The sequence below is a fragment of the Chrysochloris asiatica genome, unplaced genomic scaffold (genome assembly GCF_000296735.1).
Source record: "Chrysochloris asiatica unplaced genomic scaffold, ChrAsi1.0 scaffold00006, whole genome shotgun sequence".
NCBI lineage: Eukaryota > Metazoa > Chordata > Mammalia > Afrosoricida > Chrysochloridae > Chrysochloris > Chrysochloris asiatica.
The window spans coordinates 12608-28790 of NW_006408524.1; the positions used below are offsets into that span (position 1 = coordinate 12608).

General features: G+C 37.8%; 1 protein-coding gene across 1 annotated transcript in view; it reads left to right on the forward strand.

Annotated features, from left to right (window-relative positions):
* Positions 1–1322: 1322 nt before the first annotated feature.
* Positions 1323–16183, forward strand: part of UBE3A (ubiquitin protein ligase E3A) — a 34329-nt gene continuing 19468 nt past the window's right edge. Inside the window, exons 1-5 of the mRNA XM_006832072.1 lie at positions 1323–1462; positions 6531–6736; positions 7340–7504; positions 10163–10318; positions 10415–10488. Coding sequence (XP_006832135.1) covers positions 1324–1462; positions 6531–6736; positions 7340–7504; positions 10163–10318; positions 10415–10488 — 740 coding nt within the window. The 5' untranslated portion in view covers position 1323. The remainder of the gene's footprint in view (positions 1463–6530; positions 6737–7339; positions 7505–10162; positions 10319–10414; positions 10489–16183) is intronic.

Below are 16183 nucleotides of genomic sequence, written 5' to 3' on the forward strand. Positions count from 1 at the left end.
CAACCCCTAGTAAGAAATTTTTTACTTAGTATAAATATGGAGTCCTAGTGTGGCACTGTGGGTTAATACGCTAGACTGCAAAGGCAGTTCAAACTTACCACCTGGTCCTCGGAAACCTTTAAAGTGTCGCTCTGGGTCAGAACCAACTTGATGGCACTGAACAACAGTATACACATATATCCATCTGTCCCTGTAATTGAAACGAAACTTTCACAAGACAGGTGCCATTACCATGTGGAAAACATTCTGATATTTTCCTCAGTGTTTGTTGTAAACCACTAAATGGATTAGACTAATCACTAATGATTGTTGTTTATAAAATATTGATCTAGGTAATTTGACATGATACATGATTGTATTAAATATTACAAATAAACTAGGATGTCCAAAAAAATGCTGTTATCTAAAATAATTACTTTAGGATTATACTATATTCTAGTCATGTTCACATTGCTCAAAGCCAGTTTTTAAAATTCTGTTTGGAATTGTAATCTGCATACCCTTAAATACTCTTCTTATGGCAAATTTGCATCCACAAAGAGTGGAATTTGTTTTAAATGCCCATTTGGACCCAGTTTAGCAAATAAAGTGTGTAGTGTGTGGAGTTACTGTTAGTACATTTCACATAGATGAAACAACTAACTTGTAGCACAAACATTTCATAGTAGAATCTGGTATACATTTTATGACTAAAGAAGTGTTTCAGGGTCTTATAGTGACTGAGATTGATTTCCATAGATAGAAAACATGCTGAGTAAAATATTTATAGTTGGAAAAATGAGAAATACTCGCATTTGGTAATTTACAAGAAATTAAGGTATGAGTAAGTAAGCGTTTGTCTTACCTGCTTCAAGGCAGTGTGAATTTTAATCCATTAAAAAGCAGTAATTTAGACTAAGCACACTTCAGAAAGACACAAATTGCTTGCCTATTTACTGTCAATTTATTTTGAGTTATAAATATGAAGACTCAGTTCTTGACTTTCTATTCTAAAAACATGAAGGACTATGCATAAACAATTTTGAGACCAAATTTTGCCATTGATTTTGCTGATATTATTTGCAGCTTAGATTTGGTAACAGAAAGTCTAATTCTTGTTTTTTACTACAAAAACTGAGTCTGAGAACTATCCTGGACTTCCCTGGCTTTTTACCAGTTTACCTCTTGTTTCCATTTACAAACAAATGAGTCAAAATGTCCTATTTTGCTCCCTCTCCCACTCTTCATTTTTATTTTGTATCTATTTTGCCTCTACTTGTTTTGCTTTCATCCTGATACTTCTGGTCACCTTTTCCCATTTGTTTTTTCACTCACTAGCTAGAGATGATTGCTATGGAAAATCCTGCAGACTTGAAGAAACAATTATATGTGGAATTTGAAGGAGAACAAGGAGTTGATGAGGGAGGTGTTTCCAAAGAATTCTTTCAGCTGGTCGTGGAGGAAATCTTCAATCCAGATATTGGTAAATATTTTAGTGATGTGATTATGGTGTCAAACCATCCTTTTAAATAAAGAATTTTTTTATGTTAGTTTATAGACATTCTTAGTGAGAAAGAACAATAAAAGAAAGTTTTGGTGTGGATTAATTAGAACCACAGATAATGATTTCAGTGGTTCATTGTTTCACATTCTTACTGAGATTACGTAGCCAAATAGTTTAATACAGAAAATCATCTTTTTGGTAACTTCAACTAGGAACACTTGATAATAATGGTACACTAAATAATTAAAAGGATTTATACGCTCTTCTGGATTCCTGGTGTGGTGTGGTGTGGTGTGGTAGCATAAACATTAGACTGCTAGTAACCTCAAGGTTGGGGGTTCAAAACTACCAGCTGTTCCTCAGAAGCCCTAAACAAGATCCTGGTGAATTAGATTCTATTCAGCGGCACTTAACAAATAATGCTCTTCTTGGTAGTCGAAATGTTGATCAAATTTGTGATACAAAACAAGAGCTTATAAGAACAGTGGTCTGAAGAATGTTGAGACTGTCTCAAAATTTAGAGAAAGTCTGGACTGTATCAAACAGATTGATTTGTGTAAGATATCTTAGAGCTGTCATTATCATATTTCTTCCCTTGTTCACCTCGCATCTCTAATGGTATCTGTCTCCCTAGAAATGTCTCACTTCACACACTTTGGGAAAGGCTGATCTGTATGGTTCAGTTGGAAAGTGAAGGAATTGAGTTTCAGGTTTTCTTCCTTGTTGATTGTGAGACAAATAGGCAAAGCAGAACAGGGAAGATATACAACTCCTTGGATAAGTGGATAGCCCTGACCTAGTTCATTTTTCACAGTAGAACAACTTGGAGATTCTGGGCCTGCTTAGTTTTTTAATTGAAGCCATCCAGTGATAGGAGTCCTGCTACGGTGCTGTGGGTTATGCGTTGGACTGCATAGTTGGTTGAAACCACAACAACAGCAGCTCAAGTTCACCAGCCACACAGGGTTGCTATGAGTCGGAACCGACTCGATGGCACTTAACAACAACAACAGGTATAGAAAAGGTTTCCACTAATGGTAACATCTGATTTGTGTGAAATGCATAGGTCGTTACCCTTAATCTTTGTCATTACTGTTAACGGCCTATTTTTAAGTTAAATGCATTGAACTGATCTTTCTGATTGTTACTGGTCAGTAATCTATAAATATATATAACTAAAAGCAAATAATTTTGAGTTTAAGGAAAAATTTGATCAAGGTAATACTTTATAAGCTTCATAAAGGAAAAGACAGTTGCAAAACAAAGGTAATTCAACTATGTAATTTCTCCATTTGGTTTATAGTAAATCTTGAGCTCAAGCTTCAGACCTGTCTATAAATGTTAAAGTACTTATATATGCAGAAATATTTTTAAGAAAAAGATATACTAATGTCTTCAAGGTGTCCTTGTATAGCACCTTAGAGTAAGCACTGGATTGCTAACCACAAGGTTGACAATTCAAACCCACCATTTGCTCCTTAGAAACCCTGAACAGGGTCGATAAGTCAGACCTGGATCCATGGCATTTAACAACAACTATGTTTGAAAGCAAAAAGTTACTAGATAATTGAAATGATAGCGGTAAAAATATCAAAAGAACTAATTTACAAGATGAAGTCTTCCAATTCTTTACCACCTGAAAAACAGTATTTCTTTGGACTCAGAATTTGTGTTCTCTTATATACAGGAGTCCTGGTGTGGCTGTAGGATGAGCACTGAACTGCAAGGTCGGTTTTAACCGTAAGGTTGGCAGTTCAAACTCACCAGTCACTCCTCGGAAACCCCATACAGGGTTGCTAATGAGTCGGAACTGACTCAACAGCAACTTATATATTCTCGTTAATTTATACTTTATTGCTTTTGAAACCAAGGATGTGCATTTCTGAGATCATCAAATTTATTAATGATGTATAATATAATGAACTGTACTTATGTACTTAGCCCTCTTACTAAGGAGCCCTGGTAATGTAGTGGATTATGTATAGTCAGCAGTTAACAAACACATCAGCTTCTCCTTTGAGAAAGATGAGGCTTTCAGCTCCCTACAGATGCAGGGCCGCTCTGAGCTGCGCCAGCCCTGAGGATGGGTGGAAGCAGCAGCAGCAGCAGCAGCAGCAGCCCTCCGTGTTACCATGGTTACAACTAAATGAACCAGATTGTAACATCAGTTTACCTAAAAAACCTCCTTAAGTCTAGACTTTGAACGTCAAGTAATAGATGATTCCAAGCTATCATTTCCTGAAGATTAAAATTTTAAGAACTCTTCATAATTTGTGCTCTGGTGATTAAGAGAACATTTTAAAATGTCTTTATTTTGAACTTAAATGTGAAAATGAAGGAACATTTTTAAGGCTTTCAAACTTCTTGGTAATCTGATTTGAACCCTTTTATAACCAAACTGGAGTCCTGGTGTGGCTCTGTGGGTTAATGCTGCGCTGGCCTGCAGAGTCTGTTAGAACCACAGGGTCCGTAATTGAAGCTCACCAGCCAATCCCTGGAAACTCTATACAGGGTCTCTGTGAGTCAGAGCTGACTCAATGGCACTTAACAACCACTACATCCTTTGAACTGACTCCTCGGCACGTAGTAACATCAACATGACCAAATTATTAATCTGCTTTGTAGCTTTTATTGTTGATATTGTGTGGTTTCAGTAATGGAAAACATGCTGAAATCAAGGGGAAAAAATCAACTTTGGTGTTTTTTTCTTCCCCCTGAGGTAACATGGATTTTGATAACAGTTATGTGGTAGTCATATGTCCAAAGTGGACTCTGATGGTAGGACTGGTGGGGTGAGTCCCGTTTCTTCAGAATCCCGCAGTTACACAGGTCCCCAGCAGGTGGTAGCACGTACTGCAACTGGGATAGCAGATTCCCAAGAACCCTGAGAGGCTGGAAATGTTGGTGGGTGATGATATACAAGGGTAAGTCAAAAAGTATTGCTACTAAACCCATAGAACCCTTTATTAAACAGTATCAAAATGTAAAGTGATTGTTCCTAACATATCCTCCAACTAGTTCTGTATACATCTGAAGGCTGTATTTTAATTCTTTCTAATCCTTCCCCAGAGAATTCTGTGCATTTCAGTTTACACCACGTCAGCACGTCAGTTTGGGCATCTTCGAGGGAATCATATCAGGTTCCTTGGGCATTCTTTGAGTTTGAGGGACAAAAAAAAGTGCAAAGAATTCTGAAGGGGCAAGATCAGGACTGTAGGGTGGATTTTGTTTTCTTAAAACTTCTTCAAAATCCCCTGTGATCATTTTGAGTTCTTCGAGAAAATCTACCACTGTTTTACCACAGGAATCCTCAAACAGTCTCTGTAACCTTCTGAGCTGGCCTCTGCCTTGAGTTTAACTTGTCCAGTAGATCTCAGAAGCCCTTATTTTGACTAGATCTTTTTTGAAAGTACCCTAACAAGAGTAACACAAATGTATTACTTAGAGAACTTATCTGCAGCTGTCCACTGATTGCAGAGATGCATTTAAAAGCATTTTGTTTGAAATATATCTGTGTAGGTGTCACAGAAGGATTAAAATGTAGTTATTATGTACTATTTTATTTCTACTGAAATTAGAGTTTTTTAGTTTTGAGATCTAAGTCTTAACATATTTCTTCAATTTCACAGTAAGAATTGAAAAATTCATATGTAAAAAGAAAATGTTATAAATTCCTATACAATTCTTAACTGACTTTTCCTTATGACATTGATTTGAAGGGAAAAAGGCAGTGCTGTCTTAGTAATGGCTTTCAGATTGATAAAACCAAATATATATCCTGTTCTCCACTGCGTGAATAGCTTGGGTGGCACCAGTGGCTGCTCCCCTGATGGTTTAGAGCCCTGGCAGCACAGTGGGTTATGTGAGGGGCTGCTTAACCTGAAGATCAGCATTTGGAGTCCACCAGCCGCTCCATGGGAGAAAGATGAGGCTTTCTGCTTCTGTAAAGGTTTGCAGCCTTGGAAACCCTATGCAGGGTCGCAATGAGGAGAAAGGACTGGGGGACTCCTTCTGTAAAGATAGCCAAGAAATCCTGGGCCGGGGCTGACTTGATGGCAGCTAACAATAAGTAACATCAAAATGATCTTCAGATTTGGATCTGGAATAATGAAGGACCCAGGTGAAACTAACAGCAGACTGCCTTTATTTTCTATAGTAGCTTACAGTTCATGTGTGAAATAGCTTTGGATTGTGGACATATTCTAAGTTTACCAAGCTTACTGACTTAATAGCCTCTTTTCTTAAGCCCTGGTGTGGCATTCTAGGATAAGCATGGGACTGCTAACCTCAAGTTTGGTGATTCAAAACCACCAGATGCTCCATGGAAACCCTTTCTAATGTCTCATTAGAAAGGTGCTAGAAAAAGTTCATTGTCTTAGTGTGCAGTTTTGAAAAATTGAAAACTACAATAAAAACAGTTTAAATTGTATGTTTTTTAAATGGATCAGTTATGGTTTTATAAATGAAGTTTGCTCAAAGTATGATAGCCTTTTATCTTTATTGATAATTTGTTTTTGTTTTTCTACCATTGAGTGGATAAAATATGTATGTTAATTAATTTTTCACGTTAGTGGAAGATTAGAAATTTTGAATTTAATGAGTAACATGCACCAGAATTGCTTATTGCTTTGTTTCCTTCATTTCTTAAAGTTACATGTTACCATTTGCTGTAACTTATAATAATAAAATCAGAATGTGTTTGAATATTGGCTTCTCAAGTGCTCAAGTAATAGAAACAGATTGACAGTTTCAGAAACCTTATCATGTAGAGTTTGTAAGTCAGAATTGACTTGATGGTAGGAGGTTTGCTTTGGTTTAGTCAGTTTATGTACGTAGCTTTTACAGTTTTGTTTGCATATGAAGTTCTTGTGGTTAATGTTTTCTATAGGAATTTGTCAGTCTATTCTGACTACTCTCAAATTTTGTACAACTGGTACTCGAAGTTTCATATGTGTAATTATTTCAAATTTATATTTTGATTGTCTTCCATTGTCAGTCTTTAATAGAATACAAAAGTAATATATTTTTTACAACTCATTTCTTATAGGTATGTTCACATATGATGAATCTACAAAATTGTTTTGGTTTAATCCATCTTCTTTTGAAACTGAGGGTCAGTTTACTCTGATTGGCATAGTACTGGGTCTGGCAATTTACAATAACTGTATACTGGATGTACATTTTCCCATGGTTGTCTACAGGAAGCTAATGGGGAAAAAAGGAACTTTTCGTGACTTGGGAGACTCTCACCCAGTAAGTTCTTTATGTTTTTTAGTTGATACCTTAGATTTTATTTAAATGTTAGAATGTAGTTTAAATTTTAGATGTTTTGGAGTGAGGGAGTATTTGTTCATATATCCAGAACAATAAAGTTATTTTAATCTTATGTTGTACCGTTAAGACTTAAAAACTCAAAGGGAAAATGTTTCATATGTTGCTGTCAGCAAGCAGCTTTTGTAAGACCAATAACATAGAACAGTGGCTTTGAAACAATTTGCTTTTCTTTAAATGAAACTCTGTGAGATTGCCAAATGAAGTCAGTGCTGGCCTGACTGACGTGCTTGCTAGCTGCAGTGTGTGTTTCCGTTTCTGGCTTCCACGGTGTCCTTCCCTAACTGATCGAGCAGAGTGTGAGTTCTACTGCTTAGGTTGTGCTAGCAGAGAATGGGACACCGCATCAATTAATGGCAATCATTCTGTCATTTCTATGGTGTAAACTATTTAGGGACCAAACAGAATGCTAATTGTGTTTTAATTCTTCCTGACAGACTCTTGTTTTCCATGAAGCATGATACAAACAATTTGTTGTACTCTGTGGTATTATGGTAGCTTCAGTTTTCCCTTTCTTATTGTTAGGTTCTGTATCAGAGTTTAAAAGATTTGTTGGAGTATGAAGGAAATGTGGAAGATGACATGATGATCACCTTCCAGATATCTCAGACGGATCTTTTTGGTAATCCAATGATGTATGATCTCAAGGAAAATGGTGATAAAATTCCAATTACTAATGAAAACAGGAAGGTAACACATTTTTGTTTCTTCATTGTTCTTTCTGGTAACCAAATTTCAAAGCATGTGTTCCTGTAATTTTCAAAGAAGTGTCTAATAGTTTGTGTCAAGAAATCTCAAGTAACCAAGATTATGTAGATATAATCACATATTTTAAAACCTTTGTTTGGTAATAAGTATACTTTGTGATTGTATTTTTTAAAAGTCAGTTGTAGCTAATGTATCTTAATAGTATTTCAGAATTAATCTTAATACATAAATAAGCATTAATATATGAATGGTCCAAGGAGAAATTTTGGAAAATACCAAAAAAGATAACAAAAATTAATTCCCATTTCCCATAATTATGCTGGTTTTGTTATTTATCCTTAATATTTTGAATAAATATAAGGTACATCCCTCCCAGCCCTTGATTTTTCTCTTGCTGTGTTATTTACCTAGTCCTTCTTACCTTTGAAGTGTGGGCACTGAAATCTTTCAGGCTGTCAGGGTGAGAGAACTGAAAGAAGCCAGAGAGTGAGCCTGATTCAAACACACAGTTTTATTTTCTGTGACTCTGCCCTCCCTCATACTATGGGAAAGTTGCTTGAGTGGACATTCTCATCCTAAATAAGGCCATCCTATAATTGCCATTCAGGCCTGGATCACACTACTGTACTCTCTAAAAATGGTCAAATTTTCATTCTTTTGGTGCCATTATGGAGTCCTGATGTGGCACTGTAGGATACGCAATAGACTTCTAACCTCAAGGTCTATGATTCAGATCCACCAGCTGCTCCTCGAAAACCCTATACAGTGTTGCTATGATTCCTAACCGACATGACAGCACTAACAGCAGCAAGAAGTGCTATTGTTTTCAGAATCATATAGTGAGTGGTTGCTGTAAGAATGGTATGGCCCTATGTTTTATTACCAGAAACTTTGTAACCAGACTTAGAAATAGAGGAGGCAAAGACGGATGCTTATTCTATATCCTAAGAGGTCAGAGGGTAGAGATAGTTGGACCAGGGTTTGTCAACCGTGGCACTGTGTACTTAAGGGGCCAGATCATTCTTGGTTGTGGGACTGTTGCTTTGCCTTGTATAGGATGTTTACCAGTATCCCTGTGGCCTCGACACACTAGATGCCAGCAGCACCTTCCTGAATCATAATAGTCAGAGTGTCTCCCGACATTGTGAAATGTCCTTTGGTGGGGCACAGTTCTCCCCATTCTCTCCCACTCCCCATTGTGAGCCACTGCTTTACCCATAGCACTCAATGGGATTTCATTGGATTATTTATCTAGACGTTTTGAGACAGAAGGAAGGGAGGCCATAATAGAAGAAAAGTGAGAGGCTGATTTTCCATAGACATGCATAGTGTGAATTGAACTCTGGAAGCGAGAATAATAACCTTGTAGTGAAACAAGGAAGCCCCTACAGCTAGGACTTTCTACATGCAGCTCTTCTCTATTTGGTTTAAGAAAGATTTTGCTTTTTTTAATGTCATTGATTGACTTAATCTGTTGATGTTACTCCCCCCTAAAGCTCCTTATTTAACTATTTTATGAGTATTGTTATGAACTTGGAGTGGGCCAGGCAGTGTGGTCAGTAATAAAGAACTCTTGGTGTGGTGCTGTGGGATAAAGCACTGCACCGCAAGGTTGTTTTGAACCACAGATCAACGGTTCAAACTCACAGCCGCTCCTTAGAAACCCTATATAGGGTAGCTGTGAGTCAGAATTGATTCAGGAACAGTTAGCAACAGCAGCAGGCAGGCAGGCAGGGAGTTTCACTGTGGGGTATTGAGTGAATACTGGGCTTTGTTTCTGTGTTACATGCTATAGAGTCACTTCTGTTGTGTATATCCCATTTTTTTTGACATAACTACACTTCTCATAATTATTCTTTAAATCAAAACTTTCCTGTTAGCTAAAAAACAAAAAAAAACCACCTGTTTATCTGGAAACAGGGTAATGACCTAGAATATAACTGAAAAATTATTTTAAAATATAGTTGTTGTTGTTAAGTACCGTCAAGTTGGTTCCAACCCATCCCGACCCTGTATAGGGTTTCCAAGGAGCAGCTGGTGAGCTTGAACCACCGACCTTGAGGTTCAAACAGCTTTGCAGTCTGGTGCATTAACTCACAGAGCCACACATTTTGAATGTTAAATGTTACAACACTTGAAACATTTTAAAATATTTTAAATGTTAATGCTTATTAGAATACAAAGTACATAATCCATTCATGACTCGGAAGAGATGCATATATATCAAACAGAACGGCAACTTTTTACTCAACTGAGGGCAGTAGGCAACACTGGACTGCAAGGCCAGTTTGAACCACAAGGTCTGCGGTTCAAACTCACCAGCCACTCCTCAGAAACCCTATAAAAGGGGGCTGTGAATCAAACTGACTCCGCGGCACGTAATAACAACAACATGAGTCAGAATCGACTTGATGGCTGTAGGTTTGGTTTAATCAGTTTGTGTACATAAATTTACAGTTTAATTAGGCTATTGCTCAGAGCCATGAATTATAAAACCTTTTTCTTTGTATATGTAAAATTATCCTTGAGTATGTTTTCATTGGGGAAAATCAAATTTGTAAAGCTGTGCATTTCTAAGAAGCTGGCTGTGTTTTTGCATAGCATATTAAAAGAAGTTCTTGTGGTTAATATTTTCTACAGGAATTTGTCAATCTCTATTCTGACTACATTCTCAATAAATCAGTAGAAAAACAATTCAAGGCCTTTCGGAGAGGTTTTCATATGGTTACCAATGAATCTCCCTTAAAGTACTTATTCAGACCAGAAGAAATTGAATTGCTCATTTGTGGAAGCCGGGTAAGAAAATAGTGGTCTACAAAATGTTATGTATTGACTTATTGTTTGTAGCTCTGTGGTACCGAAGATGTTAAAGATGTTTTCTTATATTTGCAGAATCTGGATTTTCAAGCACTAGAAGAAACTACAGAATATGATGGTGGTTATGCCAGAGACTCTGTTCTGATTAGGTGAGATATCTTAATTACTAAAAGGAAGTTTTGACTCACTAAAGAAGGCGTGTTTTGAGATGTTGACCTTTATCTGTTTACTAGTTTCCTAATAAGCAAACTCAAAAAATTTCAGTTTCTGAAATTAGAAGTGTTTTTGAAATATAATCATCACTTTTTAAAGTTAATTTTGTAAGTTGCATCATGAATGAAGTGTTGTGAGGTTCCTTCGGCATATAGGATATAATTTGTCTATAATATTCCTGACTTTCTATTTGTTAGAAGATGACAATGAAAATAGAACTACTATCTCAGAATATTTTTTCTTTGTGAATGGTTAAATAGTTCCCTTTGTATTCAAAAACTTTTGTATGAAATGGTACTTCCTTTTATTTAAACATTATAACGTGCCAAGATGCATCCTTGTGTTTCCATCTCACACCTGACGACACTGAACCTAAGCTCATGCAAGGAGGCTAAGCTTTCCAGTAAACACACGCTTTGTGCAGCACAGCCTCTCTGTACCATACTCTCCAAATCTTGGCAGACACATGTCTTCCCCTCCCATCCCGTGCAGAGGAGATAATAAAGTGGGTGAAGCTGCCTTTTGGTACATACTGGGAGGGTAAGATAAGCAGCCATGTGTCTTCCAAGAGGTGCTCCAGAGGTCACTGTTCAAAAGGTGATTGTACTCAAACATGAGACCCCCAGAGTGAATAGCACTTGTATCCATCAGGAGGTGCTCTTTTATCGTGTGGTGTTCTATTTTGTTTTGTTTTACATTGGTTTGAATGAGGTTACTGATGAACTGCTGTTACACTCTTGGTCATTTCTAGCCATAGTGATGAACAATGACCACTACCTTGCTAAAGGGGTTCAGATACCAGAGTACTAGGAAGCAACACAGTGATATATCTGTAATATTGAGCAGTTAGGGCCTCTAACCGTTCCTATGAAAAAAGTAGCATCTTTACGTTTCTCTGAGAAACCTTAATGCTATGGAGCCCTGGTAGCGTAGTGGATTATGAGCTGGCCTACTAACCACATGGTCAACAACTCGAATCTACCAGTCACTCCAAGGGAGCTAGAATAAACTGTCTACCCCTTGTGAAGATTACTCTGGCTGTACCTCTTCCAACACTGATCATTTATTCGTCTGGCATCCATGATCCTTTCTATAGTCTCCTCTAACACGTAACTCAAATGCATCAGTTCTTCTACGATCTTCTGTATTCACTGTCCAACTTCCATATGCATTTGAGGCCATTGAGAATACCATGACTTTGTTCAGACTGCACCATATTCATCAAACTCCTACATCTTTGCTCTTGAATACTTTTAAAAATGTCATAGTATTTTCAGTAACCTCATATGCATGCAAAAGCTGGACAGTGAATAAGGAAGATTGTAGAAGAATTTATGCTTTTGAGTTATGGTGTTGGAGGAGAATATTGAAAGTGCCATGGGCTACCAAAAGAACCAATAGATCCGTTTTGGAAGAAGTGCAGCCAGAGTGCTCCTTGGAGGCCAAGATGGCCTAACTTCGTCTGTCATACTTAGGACATATTGTCAGGAGGGACCAGTCACTGGAGAAGGATATCATGTTTGGTAAAGTGGAGGGTCAGAGAAAAAGGAGATGGATTGGCCAAGTGGCAGCATTGATAGACACAAGCATGGCGACAGTAGTGAGGTTGGCCCATGATTGGGCAGTGTTTCGTTCTGCTGTGCATAAGGTTGCTATGGGTCAGTACCAACTCAGTGGCACCTAACAATAACAACAGCTTTGTTAAGTCCTTTTCACATTCAACAAGCAGAATTGTATCATCTGCCTATGGCAGGTTGTTAATGAGTCTTCCTTCAATCCTGATACCATGTTCTTCTTCAAAGAATCCAGCTTCTCAAATTATTTGCTCAGCATACAGATTAAATAAGTACAATGTTTTTTCTTTCTTTCCAACTTTTTACTTTCTTCTTGCATGATGTTGTTGATGTTTTTCCACACTTCTTTTGATCTTCAGTCATTAGTATCTAATGTATGAATAATCGATGGTCTGTTTCACGTTCTGCCCTTGGCCTTATTTTGACTGATAGTTGTGAGCTTTTCTACCTTCTCTTCCCAAAGATGTAGTCAGTTTGATTCCTGTGTATTCCATGTGGTGAGGTCCATGTGTATAGTAACTTTTTTTTTTTTTTTTAAGTTTTTATTGTGGATTGAGTAAAAGTTTACAGTTTGAGTGGAAGTTAGAGGTCATCAGTTTTACATTCAACAAACTATACATCTTGTTTCATTATCATGATTACAATCCCCTCCATGTACCATCAGTTAACAGTATTTAACTTTTTTTTTTTTTTTAACACTCAGGCATATATAATAATCTACACCATCAGAGGGCACATTCTACAAGTCTGCCTTTTGGCTGCCAGCTCTCAGTCCCTCTCTTTCCATGATTCTAGAGTCCTCAGCTGTCCCCTCTCTCCATGTCTCCATCTCTGCCTCCATCTCTGGCATTGCTGCTTCTCTGGATTAGGGTCCTGCGTTCTGCTTGTGCTCTTCTCCCTTGATGGTCCTAGGGTCTTCTGTTTCTGGACTGTAAGATTAACTACTCCCCCGTTTTTGTTACAAAACTTCTACCTTTACAGTTGTGACAGTTGCAATTAGTTGTGATGATAGTCACTCACTATTGATCATAACAATCTTATCCCCATCTTTTTTAACCAGACACATCTAGACAGATGAAAACTATTCACTGGGACGCTTTCTCCTCCCCCCACTCTTAAACTCGCCTTTGAAACCTTGTAAGCCAGTCATTTTGTGCCTTTATCACCCCCTTGTTTTAGGTAGGCAGTGTCTAAGTTGCCTATCCCCATCTACCCTGTGTACAGAGGGGATAGCAGTATAGTAACCTCTCATGTTGTTTAAATAAGATATTTGCAATGAAGATTTTTTCCACGCAGTGTCCACATAATTTCTATCACCAAGGCCATATTTTCTAACTACTGATCCTTTTTCACTGATCCTTCATAGTTCAGTCACTGGTAATTATCAATGAATGCTTGATCTGTTTCAGACTGAAGAAGTTGGTGGAATTCTTAAATTTTATCATCATTGGTTTTTGTGGTTGGTGCATAAATCTTAATATAATCGTATTAACTCATCTCCCTTTTTGTTGTGTGCCATTGAGTCTGTTCCATCTCATAATAATCCTGTATAGAGTTTCAGAGATGTGACTGTGGATTTCAAGTACTAACTGAGTCCATTGCATATCCTACCATGCCACCAAGGCTCCCTTGTTGGTATCTTCTTTGTAGGCTTATGGTTGTTATCCTATTATAGGCAGCATTTTACTTTGAGATCTTGAAAAAAAAATTATTTTTGATCTCAATCTTTATGCACTCCATTTTATTTTTGACCACTCTAGTTTTCTGGTAGCTGAGTGGTTACGAATCAGGCTACTAATCTCAGGGTCAGCAGTTTGTAACTACCAACGGTTCGGCGGGAGAAAGATGAAGCTTTCTGCTCCCGTAAAGATTCACAGCCTCGGAAACCCTGTGCAGGGTCGCTATGAGTCAGAACAGACTCCACGGCACACCACCACCACCACCCAGTTATCCTAGATTCATGCTTCGTGCTTGTCATTTCTGGATAATAATGGCTGTTTGCAGCTGTTTCTCATTTTGAGTTGTGTCCAATAAGCAAATAAAGATCCCGAATGCTTTACATCATTCATGCCATTGTACTCAACTCTACTTTGAGGCAATACCTCTTCTTCCATCTTCTAATCTGAGGGGCTCATTTCTCAGCACTTTAAGTTTTTCACTGGTTAATCATCCTTGGAAACCCTCTCCAGGGTCTCTGTTATGAGTTGGAAATGACTTGATGGCACTTAACAACAGCAATCGTTCTGAAGTGGTCTGCCTTTCCTTAGTCTTCCTTTGGCTGGAAGCTCCAATGAAACCTATTCACCATGGGTGGCCCTGCTGGTATTGAAAATACCGCTATACTTATGTCACCACAGTTATAACAAACCAACAAACAAATGGTGGTGAGTGATTACTTAGAAAAGCTGTGTTAAGTAGTAGCATTCATCATCAAAAAGAACATATAAAGATCTATCTTGAAGTACAATACTGTCTTAAGATATCCATATGCCTATACGGATGACCAGTTAATACCACTAATACCCAAATTGATGCAACCAAGTCTGCTAAACCCTGTGATAATGAAATTGAAGAATTCAAACAAATTTTTCAATATGAAATTGGTCAAACATACAATCATGATAGATGTATAATTATTGGTGATTGGAATGCAAAGCTTGGAAACAAAGAAGAAGGATCAGCGGTTGGAAAATATGACCCTGGTAGTAGAAATGGTGCTGGAGAAATGATCATCATAGAATTTTGCAAGACCAGTGGCTTACTTCTTCATTGCAAATGCCTTCTCTGCACTCACACACAAAAATCTAATTGACTAAATCTGTGACCAGAGATGGTGGAAAAGCTCCGTATCTTCAGCCAAAACCAGGCCAGGGGCAGACTGTGGAAAAGACCATAATTTGTTCATATGCAAGTTCAGGCTGAAGCTGTAGAATATTAAAACCAAGTCCAGGAGAGCCAAAAATATACCCTTGAACAAATCCCACCTGAATTTAGAGGCCATTTCAAGAACAATTTTGATTTGTTAGACACTAATGAAGGAAGACAAGAGGAGTTATGAGATGACATCAGGAAAATCATGCAGAAAGAAAAGAAAAGGTCATTTAGAAGGCAAGGAAGAAAGAAAAGACCAAGTCAATGCCAGAAGAGAGTCTGAAACTTACTCTCCAGCATAGAAATGCCAAAGCAAATGGAAGAAATGAGAAAGTAAAAGAGCTGAACAGACGATTCAACAGAGCAGCTCAAGAAAACAAAGGCAAGTACTAAAATGAAATTGTGCAAAGACCTGAAGTTAGAAAACCAAAATGGAAGGGCATGCCTCAGCATTTCTCAAGCTGAAAGAACTGAAGATAAAATTCAAACCTCAACTGGGATGATCGAAGAATGCTATGGGTCAAGTATTGATTGATGCAGAAATCAGCAAAAGAAGATGGGAGGAATAACCCAGAGTTATTGTTCTAAAAAGTAATGGTTGATGTTCAGTCACTTGAGGAGGTATCATATGATCAATAGTCAGTGGTACCGAGGGAAGCAGTCCAAGGTCACTGAAGGCCTTGAAATAAAAAACAAGCCTCCCGGAATTCATGGAATACAAATAAAATCTTTCAACAAACTGATTTGGCACTTGAGGCACTCACTCATCTATTCCAAGAAATTTGGAAGACGGCTTCCTGGCCAACTGATGGAAAGAGATCCATATTTGCACCCATTCCTAAGAGAGGTGACCCAATGAAACATGGGAATCATGCCACATGCAAGTAAAATTTTGCTAAAGATAATGCAAAAACAAATGCAACTGTACATTGCCCAGGACCTGCTAAAGGTTCAAGCTGGATTCAGACAAGGATGTGAAACTAGGGATGTCATTGCTTATGTCAGTGGGATCTTGGCTGAAATCAGAGAATACCAGAAACATGCTTACCTGTTTTATATTGACTATGCTTTTGACTGTGTGGATCATGACAAGCTATGGTTAACATTGTGATGAATGAGTGTTCTCGAACACTTAATTGTGCTCCTGAGGAGCCTATACAAAGAACAAGAGCCAGTCATTTAAACC